Source organism: Ambystoma mexicanum, chromosome 1q (genome assembly GCF_040938575.1).
Source record: "Ambystoma mexicanum isolate Mex_15411 chromosome 1q, UKY_AmexF1_1, whole genome shotgun sequence".
Taxonomy (NCBI): Eukaryota; Metazoa; Chordata; class Amphibia; order Caudata; family Ambystomatidae; genus Ambystoma; species Ambystoma mexicanum.
In genome coordinates, this window is record NC_090922.1 from 995,712,587 (window position 1) to 995,735,852 (window position 23,266).

The 23,266-nt window shown below is 44.3% G+C and overlaps 1 protein-coding gene across 6 annotated transcripts in view; it reads right to left on the minus strand.

Moving 5' to 3' along the window:
• Window positions 1-23,266, minus strand: part of NEXN (nexilin F-actin binding protein) — a 308,884-nt gene that overhangs the window by 21,568 nt on the left and 264,050 nt on the right. For all 6 annotated transcript variants that reach the window (XM_069641661.1, XM_069641660.1, XM_069641657.1 and 3 more), the window contains one exon: window positions 10,675-10,872. In XM_069641661.1, the coding sequence (XP_069497762.1) occupies window positions 10,675-10,872 (198 nt within the window). The remainder of the gene's footprint in view (window positions 1-10,674; window positions 10,873-23,266) is intronic.

Consider the following 23,266-nt stretch of genomic DNA (forward strand, 5'->3'; position numbering starts at 1 on the left):
ACGCTCTTTGTTCCCTCCAACCTAACAATGTTTCTCCTCTCTTTGTGACATATATCCTTCCTTGCGCTACTCTCCCTTTGAATTTTAATTCAGCTTCACAACATCCTAATATCTCTATTTTATCACCATTATATCCCCCTGGGGTTTTATCAGACGGGCACAGTTGTTCAATGGCACCTCCAACCACATTCTCAAAAACCATCTTGGACATCAACGTGATTTTAGAACAAGAGTCAGCAAGCATTTTCACATAATGACCATTAACTTCTATCCATGCTGAAGGATGCTCACTTTCGTCAGTTTCTAAACATTTTACCATATGGACCGTGACAATCTCATTTTCAGAAATATCCGCTTCCTCTGAGGAAAGGCCATCATATTCTTCGACAATGAGTGTTCCTTTACCATCTGTTCCTATTCGATAATTTTTACAACAATTTTCGAAATGACCCCATCTTTTACATATATTGCATTTGGCACGCCTCCCTGGACAGATAGGAGATGTTGATAGGTGGCGTGCACTCCCACAACGGAAACATAACCTATCTTCCCTCTTTACATTGGACTGTGAGCTATCCCTCTGGGCATATTTATTTGTCTGTTCAGCTCCCCCACCCTTCATTTGGTTACCATCATAACGCCTATTTGGTCTGATTTTCTGTTTCTTCTTTTCTTTTGGGCAAGTTCCCCTTTTATCATTCACTCTTAACACTTCAGTTCCTACTGTTGACTTATTTTCTTTGGCAGCCAACTTTGCCACACATTGTAGGGTGTGTTCAATTTTCTTCGCAATGCTAATAACTTCATCTAAATTTGGATCATCTTTTAACCAGATTTCTTCACGAATCTTATCATTTGCACAATGTAACATAAACTGATCCCTTATGTGTTCGTCTAAGCCACTCCCAAATTTACAATGCAGAGACAGATGTCTTAAAGCAGTTACGTAATCTTCAACAGATTCTCCCTCATGTTGGCATCTCGTACCAAAATGATATCTTTCCAATACTGTACTAGTCTTAGTTTCAAAATGTTTATCAAGTTTAATCAGAGCAAGATCAAAGTCATTTACACCTTCTTCCACATCCAATTCCGAAACTTCAGGCAAGGTGTCATATATCCTCTGCCCTTCATAGCCCAGAAAATGCAACAACATTGCTACTTTGCGCTCAACAGACATGCCATTTCCGCATGTAGCCTTAACATAGTGAAGAAAACCCTTTTTCCAAGGCACCCATTTAATTCTTGGGGGACCTGGTGAGGGCATGAATACCTGTGGACCCGGAACTCCAGACAATGCCATAATTTCCGTCAATGGCAGAGAACTGTAGGCACACAGATAATGTGTCGATTCTCACCTGTGATCCAAGCCTGATTTGCCTTCCCGCAAGGGCCCAGGGCAAATTTTAAAAACAAACTCTGCTTTTCCCAAAGTGTGGCAACCACGATAAACTCAAGGGTTGCACTGGGAGATCGCACTTCCTTGTTCCCTGCGTTGAAAACCCCGTGACTCTGAGACGTAGTGAGCATCGATACTGGGCCAATCAGCAACCTTCTCTCTGAGGGACTTGCATTCACGTTGCGTTACGCCGCTTCCGTGTGATGAACGAAACGTACCTTTTTGGGGTCGACAAATAACTCGCCTCTGTCGTTGCCGGCAAGTTTCGCTGGGCACGCACCTTCGCACCAAAAGCTCGCCTCTGCCGCCGCCGGCGGATTTCGCTGCACACGTACCTTTGCGGAATAGCGATTCGGAAGATCTCCTGTGAGGCGGTTTGGTCCGCGTAGTGCAGGGTTGCTTCCTGGTTCCTTCAGGACTTCCTTCTGCGGGACGGTCAGCGCCGTCGCCCGCCTGTGCTGGTGAGCTGACGCATTTCACTCTTTAGAGACACACCAAAGCCAAATACTCGACAGCCCCTGAACTGCAGCCTCTTAAACAGGCGTTCTCCCTTCCCTTGGTTCCTCTGGTGCTACGGCCAAACTTATGGTCCTGCAGGCTGGGGGTCTCTGTTGCGATAGGTGTCGTTACGTTAGGGAATGTCATCCCATCCTCGTCGCCATTGTAATGAAGATTGCAGATCACACCATCGATGTATTATGTCGGCTTTATTATCTTAGTAATAAGCAAACGTGAGAGACCCCCAGCACAGGCAGTATCCAGGGTCCAACTGCTCACAGTTGAAGAACAACATTCTGATGCACAGCTAATGACATAGATGAGGTTCCAACCTCGAATGATACCAGCCTAGCGCAAGCCGATGTACTGGCACAATACATCTAGTTTCTGCATATAAACACTTCAATAACACAACCTATATACAACACCATGCTTATCTAATGAGGTATTTAAAAAACAATATAAGACTTGCCCACCCTTCTCGTGAAAGATATGCAGCCTTCCTGTTTTCAATGATGCCTGATCCTTGATGCAACAAAGCACAATTCAAGTCCCGAAATAACAAACTGAACCCGTGCCAAGGCAGCAAGGTCACATCTTCCCCATAGACCTCCCATCCATTTGCATTTTCTGGATGTGCCAAAAGTGCATGGACATGAATAATAAGTGGCATTAAGGGACTACAAACATCACAGGGATGGACGCAATTATAACGTGGTAATACACCACGCACATAGAGAGCATTGTTGCATTTTCATTATGTTTTGAATGGCGAACACATACATCCAGGTTCTGTCTTCCATCCACGGAAATGCAGGCCCTGGGGTTACAGCTGCTAGCAGCGGGTCTAGGACCTCATGCATGCAGATTGATTCAAGCGGCGCAAGATGTCAGACATCTCAGACTCAATGCAACAGTTCTTTCTCCAAAGCTAGTGTGGTTTTGTCTGAGAATACGGTAGAGGGCGCTAAAGATTTGAAAATGGCTACCATGAGGAATCACAGCGGCATCTACGGGCTTAGATATAATTTACACGATTTCCTGCGGTCACTAAATGGGAAACTAAATCCTCCTTTACCATCCCAGGTGCATCACACGTGAACTTGTCTATACTGCCTTCCATCTGCTTATTCCCCAGCAAATGCATTGGACGCTGACCTACATTTCCTGACACTCTATAGGGACATTAGTTTATAAAAGACAATAATAATATATGGACGGTTATTACATGTAACAATTTCGTTTTTGATACATGATATTACATTCCGTATTCTGTCTCATCACACAGACGTTCCCACACACTAGAGAAGAGGGACGACACTATAACAGACACTGAAAGAGCTTTTCAACAAATGGCACAACAGCCTTAAACCACAAACAAAGATGCCAACCAAACTCAAAATGTGGTTTGTGGTTTTGTTCTTGTCTGAGTTCTGGTGTAGTTTTGTTCCAGCACTGAATCCTGGGATCTGCGGTTACATGTTTTTCTTTGCCAGGGTGACTGTTGCCACCTTCTGGGGCAAAGGATCTCCGGATACTAGCTGGTTTTTAATCTTTGAAGTGTTTGGAAAGTTACCGTGGACCTCTTTTCCAGACGTTCTTGTGGATAGTATTTGCCGTTTCGCGTAGAAGCCATGTCAGAGCTTTAAAGGCAGGGCATTTGCCTATTAGTTGAGGCCTTTGAGTAAGAGCAGCATTTCAGGGCCACATGCTCGAAGTTTGCATATTCCTTCTTTGAATCTTGAAGCTATGCTATTTTTCTGGGTAAATGATGGCTACTCAACCTCCTACTTTCTTTTTGCTGTTTTGTGATGATTTTGAACCCTTGAGGTAGACTTGTGTTTCTAATGGTAGTGTAGTTGTTAGAGAAACACGATTCTGAGATTGTATTGTATTGGTCGTTTATATATCACCCGTTCCCCATTTGTATGGCTTCAGTGCACTTTGTGGCTGGAACGCCCTAAGGGAGCGAAGTCAATGTGTGCGAGATTCTAAGAGTTCATGTTAAGATGCGTGTGTGCGTTTTGCCAGGTTAGGACTTAGGTGGGTTGGCCGGGCTCCAGTAAGCAGTCCAGAGGTCAGGCACATGCTCGGCTGCTGTTTGTAGTTGAGCATACAGTGCTAGTGCCGGAGACTCAATGTGTGTCCAGCTAGACCGACATTTTTCATAGGTTGTCACTGTATGCTAATGGCAGAGGTGTTGAGATATGTCAGGGGTTTCAGTGTGGATGGCTATGCAAGCTGCTAGACCGGATTTGCATAGAGAGGAATGCATAGCCATAGCTGCATTCTAAAATGCATGGATGGGCGGCTGTGCCTGCGGCCAGTGTCCAGGGACATGGTTCAAGATATACAAACCTTAAACTCAATGGAGTTCATCTTCAATGTCGTTTTCCTGGGTCCAACATGATTGGATGGTCTCACCATCTGTGGTCTCCCTAAATTAAGAGCCTGAGCAGTGGAAGAGGGGCACGGAGGGACGACAGAGTGATGCATGATCTTCTGGGTGCGAGGGCCGGGGGGGGCTGGGTTTATCACGGTGTGCTGCTGCGAACGCTGCCAGCATCCATGGAGGTTTGGGTGGATGGGTGTGTTGTCGGGTTTGGGCCATTGTCTCTATGCACGTATCAACATTATAGAGTGCGAGAAGGTTTCATGAGGAGGTAGGAAAGAGCCATGTTTTGAGGACCTTTCTGAATGCCGAGTGATTATCAATGTTGCAGATGATGATCGGGACTTGGACAGAGAAGGAGGATCCACCCAGTCTGGTGCAGTTGTAATTTGGGACCACTAGGAGAGATGCTGTGCCGGATCAGAGTGTCCTCGAGGGATGGTAGCGAGTGCGTTTGTCTTGGAGGAATTCCGGCCCGGTGTTCTGGGTGGCATAGTGAGTGATGCACATGACTGTAAAGGTAGTGCGTTGACCAATAGGGAGCCAGTGGAGGACTCTTAGTGTGAGGCTGATGTATTCTTTGGAAGGGAGCCTAATGAGCAGGCGGGCCACAGCGTTTTGGATTCTTTGCAGTTTCCTTAGCTGAAACACCAGTGCGCCTATATAAAGGCAGTTTGTATAGTCTAAGTGGGAGAGGATGATGGAAATGGTGACAGAGAAACAATGAGGATAGGTGAGGTGTGTGAAGATACGCCTGAGGATGCGTATGTGGAAGATACAGATTCTGGTTACTGAGTTGATGTGTTGGGTGATCTGTGTCCAGTGTGCATCAAGGTTTTTCACCAGGGTGGAGGTTGTCAGAGGTGGGGGGACCAAGGGAGTGAGGTTGGGGAATAGGTTGGGGAAGGAGTGCTGTTTTTCTACAGACTAGGATTTCTATTTTCCCAAGATTGAGGATGAGGTGGTTGGTCATCATCCCGTAGTCAATGTCCGAGATTGTCATCAGACACAATTGAACGGGTCAGTGGAACACAGACCACCGACCCTTTTGGCACATGAGAACACAAATTGCACAGGTCAATAATCATCACACACCTCAATTGTTTCACAATTTTCATTAGAGTTCAAAACAATCACATATGAATGTCTATTGAGAGACACAACACAGAACACAATTTTTGCATTTCAACAGTAATGTAAGTTTACAAGAGGTAATTTTCCAGGATGCATTGCTTGGAGTTAGGTACACATATTGGACATACTACAAATCCTACTGTCAAGGTATAGCATGACAGGGGTCAGAACGTTTGAACACATACAACATATAGTACAAGTCAACACAGTTATACAGAGAGCAGTGAGTGTTTTGCACCACTGTGACTCTAAAGTCAATGTCTACACCGCAGTGTTTCGGCCCTTCTGTGGCAGGAGTATAAGCCTTTCTTAAATGGGCCTTCATCAGGACAAGGAGACTGGGACATCTGGGTGTTCTGTGTTCTGAGTGGGTTCAGATAGATGTTGAACAGGAGGGGATATAGGGAGGCACCATGTGCGACTCCCTTTGGTACTGGTCGGGATGTAGAGGTGAAAGGGTGGAGGATCCCTAGCATTTTTAAGTATGCTCCTTAGAAAGGATGAAGAAGTAACATGTATTCTTCTTAGTTAATTTACCATTATTGGTAGAGATTACAGGTTTGGACCTTTTGGTTCATTTATTTGACTTTTTATTTCCTTTTCTGTTTCTAACTTTTTCTTGCTTTTTCCCAGATATCCTGAACGTTTTCATGGATAGTTTTAGGAGGAGTTTGGGCTGGATGATGTCTGCAGTGCGAGGAGGCTTGGGTCTTGATTTCATGGTAGATTCATCTGGGGGTTTAAGTCTAAGGTGCATGTAGGTATCTCCTGGGCTGTGTATATAGGCAATGTTGTTGCCATTTCTATTGTTGTCTGAACTGGGAGTCTTTGTTGCAGTGTTTTAATTGGCTGCCCCCATGTCTCAGTATGTTCTCGCTCAGTGTCATTGGTCCAGAGCTTGAGAAGGTACGTCAGAAGTGTGCCTATTCTATTTAGAGGTCAGAGCATTGCTTGAATTAGGGGTATCAGGTAATATTATCCCCACCAAAAATATCGCCATATATATGGTCATCGGGAACGGCGATAGGCGATATTTTTAGTCCCCCGCAGGTTTCATGCCTTAATATCACTGCAAAAATATGGCAATATTTTTGTATGGTGATATTTTTGCGGGGATATTAACACATGGAACCGAATTAGGATGGTTCACACCAGATTGATGTTAAATGTTGCTGCGTGGATCGGTATGGTAGTGCCATTATTGGTGATTGTTTATACTCCTTGCATATGAGACAGCTGTTTCTCTTTAAAGTATAATTCAAAGGCAATGGCCTATAGAAGGAGTCTATTTGTGTAGATAATTATTTTTGTTGTTATCAGGTCTGTTTTGAAGTGTTGATAAGTGTCTGCTATCACAGCTTGCTGGTGGCAGTGTAGACAGTCTTTGCTGAAGAGGCAGCAGCCCGAGGTGGATGTGATGTGTGTAGGGTGTGTAATTTCAAAACCATGGGTACTGCTCTGCGTCAGTTGATATTCCATGGTGTTTATTTTCCCTAATGCGTGTTACGGGTGGAGCAGTGGTTCCCTGAATGAGGTTGGATGGGGACACTCTAAGGGAGAGGGAGAGGTACTTTACTTGGCGAGAAGGCCTAGAGCTCAGAAGGGGTTCCCTATTTTCAAGTGTAGGCGACACAGCCTCTGGTGTGGTAAAGGAATTAGCTGAGCGTCTGCTCCAGAATCCTTTAGAGTTGAGCACAGCAGATGGACAGTTCCTATTATGTTCTCTTATGTGGCCATAACTAGATGTTGGGATAGTAGTGTTTCCTGTAATGAGCATGACTGAAGGAGGAAAGGTGAGGTGTCATAAGGGGCCAATGCAGGGTTAAGTATGTAGGGCAGATTTACCAATTCAAGTTTATTTTTACAGTATCTTCACAGTTGAACCGAATTGTAACAATTTGTTTTGTGCGAGCCGAATCTCAAATCATCCAACAGCATTTGAATAACTTCATGGGTTTGCAAATTCAGTTTTGCTAGTGTATAAGCACTTTTATGTTTTTCTTATTTATTTTCACAGCACACTTAGGGTCTCATCATAAGTTGTCCGGAGTGGCAAAAATGCAGTGGTCTCGCTATTACTGCTGCATTACCTGTCCGATAAACTATGAGTTGGAAGGAACTTAGCCCAGCTTTACTTCCAGCTTTGAGCGGAAGGTAAATCTTGTGAGTTTCCGCCCATTTGTGGTGCTATTACCTCAGTGCAAATTGAGCCGTGGTAATAGCTCCCAGCATGCCCCATGGAGTCCTATGGACTCTTAAAAAAACGGGGACTTACAGCCTTATCACAACTCGGGATCTGGTGCTATTAGTGACAGACCAGGTTGCAGTAACGCTATTTTTGTTGGCGGCATCACAGCGGATTTATTGCCGGGATCCCGCCAAGGATCTGATGAGACCATTAGTGTTTTGGCAGATTCCATCGGTGGTTCCTCCTGAGTGTTCTATAATGACAGATGGGTCATGAATTTCCCCCTAAAAGAGATTACGTCCTTGAGGTTATTTCAGAGGCTGGGATAAATAGCAACAATGTGTCTGTCCCCTTCGTGACATTTTTGGGATTGCCCTGTGTGGAGAAGGCCTGTGTTTTGCTTTGTTTTTGGGAAATCTTTTCTTGTGTGTAGTACGGTCTACAAATGTTGATTCTATTGTGTGGTTGGAGTGAAAATCTTCTTAAAACTTGCCACAAATTCTTGTGACCACAGAAGCAATGGCATTAGTTATTGTAGGCAAGATTTGTGCTTACATTTAAAAGGAATTTGGTTAGTATCACCAAAACTGCATTCAGTTTGTACGAGAGCAGGGTTTGGAAATGTAATTATCTAAATCTACCCTCTCACATGATCAGGGTTGAGCCATGATGCAATTATAATAGGGGGAGCAAAAGTGACCCCACACAACCATTGATCGCACATGTCATCACAGGAAGTAAAACTGGAGTATTCTTCACCCTATTGGAGGGAACAGTATGTATTGATAAAATATTTATTACAACTGGATACTACCACATATTAATAAACAGATATAAAACTGAATTCATCAGGACCCACTTAACGACCCAGCAAGATCATATTAACATAGTCTATGCTGCTGCACCAAAGAAGATCCAGAATCTCCAATTGATGTACACATCGGAAGTCAGGCTATGTTACCTTGGCTCCATGTAGAAGGTTCTATACATCAACAGCAGATCCTTTGATTAGAAGTTATAAATATGCCACAAACAGATACTTTTCACATTAATCTACCATAACTTAAGACCATACATCATAAATTACCCAGTCTTTATTCTATAATAAGACACGTAGGTGAAGAATTGTCAAAGTGCTGCCACCTACCTCTCAAACTCCTTGAAGCTTTATCCTAAGGACTGAATCACTTTGTCAGCCTTCAAGCAAATACTGAAGGTGTACCTTTACAAAAAGGCATTGGATATCTATCCAAACACCAATGGCCCCATCGTGGTTATTACGAAAACAAAAAAGGGATTCTAAACCCCCTTCTTTTTTCCAATTCCCAATAGGTCAAGATAAAGGGTGGTCCTTCGTTTTACAAATGTAATTGCCCCAGTCCTGGTTGTGTAGTTCCAGCACTCCTACATTGTAACCTTGCGCATAATCACAGATGCCATTATTTTCTGCGGTTTGTTAGTTTTGCCTTACCCATCGATACTCCTAATTATTCCCCCTCACTTTAGGCTATCAAATACTGATCAAATAGCTGCCCGATGTATCCTTTCTACATTCAATTTGCATTCAGTAATGTATATTCTACCCCACAATTTCGCCAAGCAGCACATACAAAATATGTTTCTTGCAACTGACAAATGTTCTATCTTCATCTCCCTATTAGGATTGTAATGCAATCTTATGGACACCACAAGTTGTTTTTATTCTATGGCTTTGCAAGCTAAGCTTTAGAGTGTATAGGTGTTCTGAAGCTTTCGGAGCGAGGAAGTTTCTTATGGGATGCAGTAGATATATCAAGTGCTTTAAAGCTGAATCATATCTGATGACCAGGCTTGTGTCATTGCAACAACTGATATTAAAATCAAGATTGCTTTGGATCCCTAAACATTCTGGACCACTATGTATATATAGCAGGGCAATCCATTGAAAGGCACAAAGTACTCTCCATGTCTGATATATTACAAAATCATTTTTCATGGAGAAATGATCTGGTAGCTTACACCCCACTAACTCACAGAACATAATTGTGAATGCCAATGTACCCACCTCTGAGGTGGGAGTAATTTGTTGTGCGCTGTATTTGTAGTCTTCAGCCAGGCACAATCACCTAAGGTTGATCCACGGTACAGGATACTGAGAGCTGTGCTGTCTGCGTGGATGGTGAGCCACCTGACTATAAGAATTTAAGAAAATGTCCATACTTGGAAAAGGAAAGGTGACGAAGAATGCATCTCCATTTTCTATCCATCATGCACTTTTAGGCCATAAATCCTTGTTTTTTAGCTTTTTTTACTGGTAACTTGAAGAAGGAAAACCGACAGCTCAGAAGAATGTCATTTTTAGCCAATGCAGATTTATACATTGTTTTGTAAATAAAATATTATCGTACCCATGTGCCTCTTACCATAGAATGTCCAACAGTACCCAGTTTGAAAAAAGTGTGGGCAAGCTGGACTTCTCAGGAAGAACATTTTGAAAGATATAGTTCCCTCATTGGTAATCAGCAACAGCATTCTTGTCTCTACAAAGATCTTCATCAAACGTATGGAGAAAGGTGTAGGTCGGGGCACTGCACATGTTCACGAAATGAAAGTTCACTAAAGTGGCCCGATTCCTTCATGTATGGGTTTCTGTGGAAGGCCTTTCGAGAAACCAATAAGCATGCAAACAGAGTTGTGCGTAGTATGGTGTGTACTCACAAACTGTTTTCTGAAATGTACTGCACTGGCACTTGTCCCCACGTGATCAGTGTTTAGACAATAAAGGCAATTCTGGGGCTGGGACGATAAGTAAGAAGTTTATCATCTGGTCGGGACACAATCTATCCTTACTGACAGTATTATCTTCATCACCACCAAACATTTTGAAAGGAGAATGTTACTGGCAGCATTATTTGATTTGCATCTAAAAAACAGGATTTGGAGGCAACAGTAACCTTAGTATACAGACTGAGGCAGAAGTGTAAATATGAGATTGTTTGAGATCAACAAGTCAGTCAGAATTCCACACAAATGACCATATGGCAATATAATCAAACATATTGGCACATTAAGGCAGATACATACCTCACCCATTTCTTGTCTCATTTGCTCAAATTCCTGTTTTTCCATTTCCATTTTCTGCCTTCGTTCTTCTTCTGTGCGTCTTTTTTCCTCTTCCATTTTTTGTTTTAATAATTCCTCAAAATTTATTTCCAGTTTACCAGGTGCCAGAGATTCCTGAGAAACTGTCCTGCTCAACTCCTGCTCCTCACCATCCAGTACCTGTTTGAAAATGTTATCATTAATTTTATAATTTTCATTCTACAAATTTACATTCAAATAGTTCTGTTTCTTTCTAGGGTATACCAAACTCATTTCTCACCAATTCGGTTTGCTGTGAAAAGGTTCAATACTGAGACAAATATATTTTCAATATTGAATTATAGCCCAAAGGAAAGACATGTAGATTTGATGTCATGGAGGTCCTGTTCTTAAACTACCTCAACCATACAGGTCTTAGGTTGTCTCCCCAACTTCTCTCCTAGATTCTACTAATAATATAAGAAAATGTGAGTCGAATTTCAACAGATATATTACCTGAAGAGCCGTCTACAGAATGCATTACCAGTGTTATCCCAAGAACATGCGGTAGGGAAGAAACCCCTAATTCCTACGTTTTTTTGCCCAATGTGAGGAACGTTCATATCATTTTTGATGGGATTATTTTGTATTCTGTTGTGTTAGGGAACAGTTTTCATATTGGGTTGAATGGAATGCTAATAATACATGACTTTCATATTTCTGGAACTTATTTGGTAGTATTCACTCCTATACACCCCATCCTGGATTAAAATGTATTAAAAGTGAAAACTTAGTCGGGAAGGGTATAACCTATTATTGCACATCTTTCTATCTATCAAAAAGATTTTTTTTGCAGATTATTGTGTATCAATATTTCAAATCACATGACAAATCATTTTTGTTGAACTGTTACAACAAATATTTGTTGCATTAAAATCTGTAAATAGCTCCTGACACTGTGGAGCTCAGCAGCAATGCCACAGAGTCGTCTTTTCTCAGAATGGTAGCAAATTATTATTATCTAACCTGATCCTGAGCACTTTGATGAAATCTGCACGCGATACAAGGTGCTATTCTGGACTAAATGCAGAAAGTACTACTCACAATTAGACATTCCATGTTCCACTATAGACTACCCACAGCTAAGGAAACCTATAATTAAAATAATTCTTAGAGATATAGGGCCTCATTCCGAGATTGGAGGTAGCCATGGCGCTATTTGCACCATGGCTGCCTCCAATACAGGGTCCATGTCCGGTCTGGTTGGATGGGGACTTACTGTGACATTCCGACCTGTGCGGACCCGGTATGTCCCCATTCAACCAACCATTCCCCATTCCCATTTGAGCCCCCTCAAATGGGGAAGGCGCTAATTACGGGCCTGCTAATAGCAGGCCCGTTATTAGCGCCCTGGTCCCTTACCGGGACCCGTAAAGAACGTGTGGTCAGACCACACATCCATTGAGGCTCCCGCTAAAGGACCTCGGAATTGAGCGGTAAGGGTTTAACTGCACCGGTCTCCTTACCGGTGACCGTTATCCCTTACCGCCCAAGTCGAAATGAGGACCATAGAAAACATTTTAAACTTCACAGAGAAGTAATTGAAATAGCCAAGCCCCTGAACAGAACACGTTTAGCAATTGTGGGTGTTACAGGCACACAACCTTATCCAACAGAGAATGTTTTTTTTTAAAAGACAGATTCGAGATTACCGGGTTGCATTTTAACTGTCTTTAACTAAATTAAAACTTCTCCTCAACACCTAGGCCATCACGTTGCCCCTCTCCTCCCCGCAAACAAGTACAGCTGTACACCCACTCTGAATCCTACCCCCCACTATATATCTGTTCTGTTGTTACCACTGAAAAGCGCTCTGTTATGCATCTGTAATGCTGTACACATCCTTAAAGCGCTGTGTTATGTATCTCTATTGGTGTATACCGCTGTAAACACCAATCAAAGTGTGCTCCATCAAAGCCAGGTCCACACTCAATAAATAGCATTATAATAATAACAGTATAGCTGGACAGGTGATGTGGAAGACTTTGTTTCACGCGTCTGTCCTTTTTGTCCACATACCTCTGAAAGCGTGTTCATTGTATTTGCTGTTGTTGTAAAAAGTGCATTATTCTGAGGCAAGATTTACTCAGGAGTAGAAGCATATGGCTGTGTTGTCCAACACCATATACCTACTTTGGTAAATAATACCCCCTGTAACATTGAGAGCCCATTGGTGGCAGGTAATCAAGGTTGTAATGTATTCCACTATTGCTGTCAATGAGCCGTGAAATGTACACATATTATTAGCTGTGTAACTATCATAGAAAAGCAAAACAATTTCGGAAAATTGTGATTGTGATGTCGATTATGACACTCGTTGTCAAATGGGCAGTTTTAGAAAAACTCTTTTTTTAAAGGCAGTATGCTCCACATAGCTGAAGGAGATTGTGTGCTGAAGCTCATGCTTGGATGTTGACATGTAATTCATGCTACCTTAACTTAATTTGAACAGTTAATGTCGTCATTGTGGTCTTCCCAAAGTTCTGGGGGCCTGGACATGTGTAACCTATTGATATACCCCTTTAGCAGTTGCAAATGATGCTCTCAATGGACACGGACATGATTTACAAGTCACCAACCAAATACTAAATAAAAAGTAATGCCGCCTTGTCAAATTCCAGTTTTATATATAGTTTACCCAGAAATATGATTCATTGGTAAAACCAGCCTTGGTGTAATGGTTGGTCCAGTTCTAATCATATATTTAACAACAATATTTCTTTCTGAGCCACCATTTGGCATAGGTTTCTTGTAAAAACGCATATCCTTCTTTCTGTTATTAAGGTAGTTTTTGTAAACTATAATGAGAAATGAATTTGCTCAAAAGACAATTCTAAACGTGTGTGTATGCTTCAATTATGAGTCATGGCGTCATTTAGGAATTGCCTTGGAAGGGATAGATCTTGCTTAGCCCAAATTTAATCTTTTTCTGCACGTTGGAAGCCCCAAGAAACATTTGCTGAATTTGTTTTCTTCTGAGGTTAGAAATGTCAAAGCACACTGGCTCGATGTATCCTTGTGTTTCGCTTTGCGAAATATCAATAACTTTTTTGCCTAGTTTGTGAGAAATCATCTAAATGTTTTCTTCATCTTCAGTCACGTTGTGACTACCGACAGTGGGGACCCGTTGCTGGACAATATCCTTCCATCGTCGGATCTCTGGACCATGGGCCGCTGCAGGCTCAGGCTTGGGACTTCTTCATACCATGACGGGCGCCATGATAAAAAGCCTCTTCAAGGCCTGCACAAATTGCAGCCTGAAAGACATCTTTATTGAAGATCGGCACCTCAAGTGCGTCAACTGCTTACATCCCGACCACGACACGGACGGATGTTCGATCTGCCAGGCCTTCTCCTCCAAGACTCAGAAGGGACGCAATAGAAGGTTAGTGGCATGGATTGAGGAAGGGAAGGCCTTTGACTTGGCCTCCATGCACAGTCATGCCTCTTCCAGGTTTGGCAGGCCCAAAGAGCGTGCTCCTTCAGACAAGAAGAGGTTGAGATCCTTTGAGGACACTTCCCACGGGAAGATACCAAAAAAGGCAAAGCCGTCTCACGCTCCTATTCTTTTTTTCGTCGATGGTCACTGTGGCTGTGGAGCCCAGGTCTGAGAGACACTAGTCATCGTCAACCTTCCCGTCGACGTGTAGTCTACCGTCGAGCAGCCAGGTTCCGTCTGCGAGGAAATCGCTGACGCCAGCTGCCAAGCATAAGAGCTCGTTGTCATGGACCTTGTCGAAGGACCCGTCGATGACCTCATCTACCAAGGCCGTTACTAGTCTTCCGTCAATGACTTCAATCCCGTCGATGGGCTCGTCCACTACAGTCACCATTTCCACATCGACGATTGCCACTCCAAGAGTGGCCTTGCCTCCTAGGCCTCCGTCGGCATTACCGACAATGGCCTGTCAACGACAGCACCATTATCTGCTCCACAATCCCTGGTGATTGCCTCCTTTCCTAGGGGCTCGAATTTAGCAAGAGAGATGCTTCCAGCTCTCCCATTTCTCCCCAGACCCACCAAGGCCACACCAATCTTCACCCTGTCTCCTTTCGGGCCTCCCAGAGTGTCATCCCCAGTTCCAGCAATTCAATCTTCCAGTCCTTCTGAGGAGGACCTACCAGGGGCCAGATTACAGAAACTTTGCGCCAATGCAAGGGCAAAGTTGCACGGAATTAGCAATAGGGCAAAGTTTGCCCTATTTTTAAAAACAGTGGAACACACTAGAAAACTACTCCACCATGACAAGGGCAGTTTGGCATATTAACAGCATCAGGGCAAACATTGCCCTAGTGCAAAAAAGATACATTTCTACTGCATTTTTGCATCAGGGCAAAGTTTTCCCTAGTGCTAATACGGATTGGTATTAGCACTAGGGCAAACCTTGCCTGATGCTAAAATGCATCAAAAATGTATCTTTTTTGCATTAGGGCAATTTTTGCCCCGGTGCTTTTAATATGTCAAACTGCACTTGTCATGGTGCAATAGTTTTCAAATGTGTCCCAGTGTATTTATAAATAGGGCAAACTTTGCCCTAGTAGTAATACCGTGCAACTTTGCACTTGCACCAGTGCAAAGTTTCTGTAATCTGGCCCCAGAAGGTTTTTACTCTGACCAAGAGGGCGGTCAGGGGGAGCTTGATCCCATTTTGGCAGTGCCTCGGCAAGAGGCTCAACCACCTCACCAGTCATCCCGGCCCTTTGCTTCATGAACCAGCAAGGGCTCCTGCAGCACTAAGGGACATGTCAATGAATATTTTGACCACTCTCCACACTCTGGTGTCATAAATCCAGCAGCATCTACTGGCTGCACCCATACCTGCTCCATCAATGCCTTCCTGAGGCCAGCTAACACTCTCATCCAGCCCCGGTTAGCCCTCAGCAATGTCCAGTTGAAACTCCTCCTGTGGTGGAAGAGCAGCTCAGACAGACACTGATACTGATACTGTCATGACACAGGATACACAGGGGACTGATGAGTTTGATGACTACGGTCCTGCAGATGGGGAGCCTCCTGACATTGAGGTGCTCTCCACAGCTTCTCCGCGGGATGAGATTGCTTTGTTTGATTCAATGATCTCACAGGCAGCTAAGCTGTTCAACCTCATTCCTGAAGAGAAGAAAAAGGAAGGTTCCCGTTTAGAGTGGCAGGAATCCTCCAAGAGGACTATTGTTTCTGTTCACGAAGACCCCTGGCAAGATCCTGGCAAAAAGCAATCATTTGGAGAAGAAGTACTGGGTCCCTGACACAGCCCCAAAGTGCCTCAGATCTCAACCATCATCAGACTTAGTGGTCTCTGCTCAGGCTAGAAAAAGGTCCCCTAATCCATCTTCTTCTGTGGTTCCTCCTGATCAGGAGGGTCAGAATCTGGATGCGACTGGGAAGCACAACATCACAATGACAGCGTATACTATTAAGCCTGCCAATGCCTTAGCCATTCTCTTGAGGTATGACAGAGAGCTTTGGTATGGGTTTGGACCCATTCTCGGCTTCCTCCCGGAGGACAAGAAGGCGGAAACCCCTAGCGTTGTTCCACGAGGGAGAGGTAGCCTCCATCCATGCAATTGCCATCACATAGGACATCTCAGATTTAGTATTTCCGCAGATGGGCAAAGAAGTGGCCCTCTGCCACCAAGGTTAGTTCAAGTCCACCAACTTCCGCACAGATGTACAGATAAAAGAGGTAGACATGCCATTCGATGGTGACAACCTTTTCAGGAAAGCAGTCAATGACACCCTACAGGCCATAAAAACAGACACTGAGACGGCACCTTCATTGGGCACTCTCCAACAGAGTAGGCCATCCTTTCGCTCCTCTAAAGAGAAAGTCTTGAGGTCCTTCAAAGGGTTCACCTCAACGTATCGCCAGCCCTCATGTTCAACCACCCAGGAGGCATATAGGAGACGTTCCCAGGCCTACACAAGTGACAACCAGCATAGTCATGCTCCAGCATCCAGAACGCAGACGCCAAAGCAAGCCTGGCCCGGCCCAGGGCCCGCAACTTCACTTACACACCTCAGTGGGCGGCCGGTGATCACAAACAGTGGTGCCACATGTCCGCAGACAAATGGGTACTCGATATCCTTCAAAAGGGTCACTCTCTAGAATTCTAGGACAAATACCCTCACATTCCTCCCATTCCCAGACAAGAACAGTGCATAGCACAGCTACTAAAGGAGGTTCAAGCCATGCAAAACAAAGGGGTAATAGAACCAGTTCCTCAGTGCCTCTGAAGCTCTGGAGTGCATTCCAGATACTTTCTAGTGTGAAAGAAGTCAGGAGGGTGGAAACCCATTCTAGACTTGTGACACCTCAACAAATTCCTCAAGTCTAAACAGCTTCAGGATGGTCACATTGCAGCAGTTGCTCGACCAACTGGAGGAAGGAGATTGCCCTGCGACCTGAACTTGGAGGATGCCTACTTCCACATCCCCATTCATCGCAAACACCAGAGGTTCCTGTGCTTTGTTATTCAGGGAAGACATTACCAGTTCAAAGCCCTGCCATTCGGCCTGAAGTCGGCCCCGGGGGTGTTCACCAAATGCTTTTCTCCAGTGGTAATGCACCTGCGTGGCAAGAGAATCTATGTCTATCCTTACCGAGACAATTGGCTGATCCGATCCCACTCTCACGTGCTGGCAATCCAGCACACTTCGGAGACCATCCAGACCCTAATTTCTCTGGGATTCTCAATAAATTATCAGAAATCCTGTGAAGTGCCATCTTAGGACACACTATTCCTAGTATCCCGCCTCAACACGCTTTTGTGTCTTGCAGCTCCTTGGGAAGAGAGTGAAGGCCATCATGGGGACTGTCCAATGGCTATTGACAGCTTCTGTTGCAACAGTCCGGTCCACCAAGTCCCTGCTGGGTATGATGTCCTCCTGCATCTATCTGGTTCCCGTTTGCAGATTTCCTGAGAGCCCCCGAAGAGTTTCTGGATGCCAGTTGGCAGCAAGTTACCGGCACATGCAACAAGATGCTCTCCCCCTCAATTGGGCATTCTGTCAGGAAATGGTGGTCAATTTGCCTGTATCTCTCCCAGGGTGCTCCCTTTCAGATCCCCACATATCGGGTGACAGTCACAACTGATGTCTCTCTGGAGAGTTGGTGAGCCCACACAGACAATTCATACGCCAGAGACTTCTGGCTCCTGGAAGAAAAGGAATTATACATCAACGTCCTGGAACTACGGCAATTTTCTGGGCTATCTGGTCTTTTCAGCCTCAGCTCCAGGGGAAGGTGGTGCGGGTCTTCATGGACACCACCACCATAGCGCAGACTCTCTCAGCAGGGAGCTGCAGTTCTGCCATGAATAGGAGCTCGAGCAAGCACATGTATCTCTTGTCTCCAACGAGGGGAGTCTCCCTCAAATTGACCTCTTTGGAACAGCTACCAATGCCAGGTGTCAGAGTTTTGCCAGCAGGTATCCTCAGTCAAGGAGTCTGGGGGACACCTACTCATTCCATTGGGAGGGCCTCTTTCTGTAGGCATTCCCACTGATTCCTCTGTTGCTACAAGTGATCAACACACTCAGAGATGATCCTCATTGCACTGGTGTGGCCCAGGCAGATCTGGTACTCTGACCTTTTCCATCTGTCGGTGGTCCCAGCCATCAAACAGCCTCACCTTCCAAACCTGCTCTCCATAGAAGGAGGGTCAATTCTGCACCATGACCCAGCGTCTCTGATCCTCGCGGTCTGGATCCTGCAGCCCTAGAATTTGGACGCTACTTACTATTTTTGGAATGCAGGAACATTCTAGCCAGGGCCTGAGCCCCCTCTATACTAGCCTGCTACAAACCCAAGTGGAAGCGCTTTACAGTGTGGTGCCAGTCACAGATGATTTCTCTGCTGCGTGTAACGGCATCACAGGTTCTTCCTTACCTGCTCTCATTTGCCAAGTCTGGCCTTGCACATGCATCTATCAAGGTACACCTGGGCTCCAGGCAAGCTCTCCCTGTGGTTGCACGGGTTCGTTAAGGAGTTCCTCATCGGTCTATTCAGAACATTCAGCGCTAAAGGTAGTACTGTCGAAACTGATGGGGCCTCCATTTGAACCTATGTATCGTGCCTCCTTGAAGTTCCTGTCATGAAAGACCGCCTTCCTGGTGGCCATCACCTCGGCCAGCTGGGTTGGGGAAATGCAGGCTCTCTCATGTAAGCCTCAATATTTGTCATTTCATTCAGCTAAGGTGCTTCTGCAAACGCTTCCTTCATGCCAAAGGTCCCATTGGACTTTCATCTGCACGAGCCATTGGTTGTACAGGTTTTCTTTGCAAACCCTTCTCCAACTTCTGAAAGATCTTTGCATTCGCTAGACGTTGCATGTGCCTTGAAGTTCTGCGTTGCACGCATCAAGGACTTTTGAAACACTTCTCAGCTTTCCATCAATTCTGGACTTCTGGGAAATGGGAAGGCTCTGTCTAAGGCTTCCACCCCCAGGTGGCTCTCTGACTGTTTCACGCATTGCCATCATCTGGGCAACAGACCGCTAACAGGCCGACCGAGAGCCCATTCCACCAGAGCCATTGCAGTGATTACAGCGTTTCTCTCTGGTGTTCCCCTGCCCGACATCTAGAGGGCTGCTACATGGAGGTACCTATGTATCGTGCCTCCTTGAAGTTCCTGTCATGAAAGACCGCCTTCCTGGTGGCCATCACCTCGGCCAGCTGGGTTGGGGAAATGCAGGCTCTCTCATGTAAGCCTCAATATTTGTCATTTCATTCAGCTAAGGTGCTTCTGCAAACGCTTCCTTCATGCCAAAGGTTCCATCGGACTTTCATCTGCACGAGCCATTGGTTCTACAGGTTTTCTTTGCAAACCCTTCTCCAACTTCTGAAAGATCTTTGCATTCGCTAGATGTTGCATGTGCCTTGAAGTTCTGCGTTGCACGCATCAAGGACTTTTGAAACACTTCTCAGCTTTCCATCAATTCTGGACTTCTGGGAAATGGGAAGGCTCTGTCTAAGGCTTCCACCCCCAGGTGGCTCTCTGACTGTTTCACGCATTGCCATCATCTGGGCAACAGACCGCTAACAGGCCGACCGAGAGCCCATTCCACCAGAGCCATTGCAGTGATTACAGCGTTTCTCTCTGGTGTTCCCCTGCCCGACATCTAGAGGGCTGCTACATGGAGGTCTACCCACACCATCACAAGATTCTACTGTGTCAACAGGGATCCCAGGGAAGAGGACCGGGTTGGCCAAGGAGTGCTTTGCAACCTGTATGCATGCAGTGAGTCTGTTCCAGGGGTAAGTGTTTTGCTTCTGTGAGCCTTGCCACCTTCTGTGGTTGTGTATATGTACAGCTATGTAATCGTATTCATGAACATGTGAATCCATGCCAGATCCCATGCTGGTGAAGGAAGAAGTTACTTACCTATAACCCCTGTTCTCCAACATGGGTCTTACCTGGATTCACACGCAAACCCTCCCTACTTCCTCTCTCTGGCTCTTCTTGGTTGCTAGTGCCATTTTATGTGCATCACCATTCTGAAGATGGCCACCAGCGGTGGAGCTTAGGAGGACGAATTTCATTGCATGGGGTAGTATGACCCAAATGGACAGCAATAGGCTCTAGAATGGATAAGCAGTTTTAGCTTTAAAGTGGACCTGCTTTACTATTACAGAGGATTCCCAGCCTGACGACGGGGAATATTCATGAGTATGTGAATCCATGTAAGACCCATGCTGAAGAACAGGAATGACAGGTAAGTAACTTGTTCATTAGAGACCATCGAACTTACTCAAAACATGATCAATTGGAAGTTATATTTAGGACCATATAAAACTAAGTGGTAATCACCTTTTAAAGCCACATAAAATCAGCACATGGATGAGTTATCAACAACTAACACAACCCTATTACAAATAGAATTTTCAGTTGAACATGTCATTTGGGAGAAGGAGATACAAAGCCGTGGCCATTTTTGCCCACTGCACACTTGCTTGGAGTATGGAACATACCATAAAATAATGCCAATTATGTCCTACATATGGTAATGGGCATTAACTGTGTGCATGCAGTTTCCCTGCCTCCATCCCGTAATAGCCCCATTACTTTATCTCGGTAGTGGCAAATCAGAATAGCCCATAACTTGCCCAGCTGGAGACTGGGCCTAAGGATGAGTTATTTGTTTAGCTACTACCTCGTACATTGGCATAACGGTGTTAGTAGTTGATTTACAATATTGAGAAATATTGAGAAATCTGGGGTGCTGGGCCCTACCTGGCCACCGGTACACTTGTTAGGAAATAATTCCTTGGCCACTAACCCACCTCTTGATTGGTCGCAAACATAATGAAGCGTGCAATTTTGGCTACACGCCACAAGAAAGTGGTTGCTTAATAGGCAATACCCCCAAAGGAAAGATCACAGAGGTACCCGGACCTCCATTTTACCTGCTCTTGACAATTTGCATTGAAAGATACAGGGCTCATTGAAAAATGGAAGAAGTAGTATTGGGTGTCAGTCAGATAAATGTTGGTTAATTTAATTGCTGGGGGTCTGAACGACTGAAGCATCTCAAACAAGGTTTTATTTCGATCCCCTATTCAGTGTGTTTGCGGCTTGGTGGAAATGCATTGCAGTGTTTATGGATAAAATCACCAGAAATGCAAATTGTATTGGCTTTCATTATGTTGAAATGCTGAGCTGTGATCATCAATTGTACCAATCTTATATTATCAGGTAGCTGAAACTGCCTTTTGTGCAACACTGTTACCATAGATTTCATCGAATGCCATTTCACCTAATGAGATCTCACTGAATTTATTTTACCGAAAATGGTAGGTGAAATGGTATATGTGTAATGCATGAGAGGTGGGGTGTGGGGTAACGGTATAAGTTAGGGTAGGGAGCGGTGAGGAGTGCTATGGGGGTCTCTCCCGCATTATAAAGAAAAGTAGAAAAAGTAAAAAGTTCATTTTGTTCAGTGAAATCTCCATTGGGTGAAATACTTTCGAAGAAATCACATACATTTGTGCAACAAACTGCCTTTGTTTTTCCCTGGCCCTAAAGCGTCACAAAGTTGGATGAAACTCAGAACTAAGGTAGGTAAAACAAGCTTGCTGGCAGAGTGAGTGCAGAGGCTAAAGTGGTGTGCCTGAGACTGTGAGCAGCAAGCACAACCACACAAACACAAAAACACAGCACCGAATTCATACGCGCGCAAGGACAAATGGAAACAGATAAACCAATCCCTTCACTCCTCCATTGCCCTTAAACGTGGATTGCTCCAATTGTTTTACCAACTGTAGTACTTAGACCAAATGGTTTGGGCGGCAGAGGGGTCCCAGGTTCCAATGCCGGCACAGTAGACTCAGCCTTTCATTGTTCTGAGGTCGATAAAGTATCAATTTGAATTGGGTAATAATAATATATGTAAATGTGCTCTATGTAAAGTGCTTTGGATAAAAGCACTATATAGATAACAAGTCAAGTGCTCTCATTCACTGCTCTTCCAAAGTTTACAAATTCAAGCTAAGTTACCAAGCAGAAGGAGCAATACATGCCAGCACCAGGGACAGATGAGCAGGTCACATCAGCGGTATTGCTAGGGTGTGGCATTCTTGGAAAGTATTTTTATCTGAAAGTCACAGGGGACACCTCACTCTGGGTCAGGGTATTAGTATACTACTAATCTAGGAAAAAGGATCCAGAGGATACAATTTTGAAAAAAGTGGAATCAAGTAATTTAATTAGACCTGATCCATTATTTTAAATATCAGAAATTTAATCATGAATTAATCATAGCACTCATAACAATTTTACATTGCAGGAGAAAGATTTAAGAACACATAATTGTCCATACAATTCATATCATTCATACACATACATCCATTAGCAATTCATACTACAGTGACAAATATAAGCTAAAACGTTATCATAAAAAGAACATAACAATCACTTATTGTCTTAGTTAAAAAGGACAAAAGTATATAATCAATATATAAGAGACCACAACAGATTGCACAAGTGGTCATTGGTTGGGATGGGTCACATCAATATCCAAACTCGACCTCATCTCAAAGTTTTAGCTTATATTTGTCACTGTAGTATGAATTGCTAATGGATGTATGTGTAAACTCAGCAACTATCTCACCAGTTTACACAGCTCCATTGGCTCTTCCAAAATAGATGCTGCTGCAACAAAGCTTTGAGCAGGATGCACTGGTTGTGTATGACTGAGTAGCCAAATGAAAACAGAGCTTCTCTCTTGTATTCATCGCCATTATTATTCCATCGCAGTGAACAAGGTCTGCTTTGGCCTGACCTAAAAAGGAGGATGATACATAGAAAGATGGCCAAGGAGTGAGGGAGAAGGAGTTGCTACTATAGGGTCAATAGGTGAACTAGTTTTCCTTGGAGAGCAGGGTCTTAAGTTCCATTCTGATGTACAGAAGTGATGATGCAAATCTGATGTTCATTGATGTGAGTTTGCATGCATGTCCAGCTCCTATGTCCTCCAAATGATTTAGGTTGAGGAAAATCTATCAAGTGCACGTGAAGATGGACGTGCAGGATCGAAGG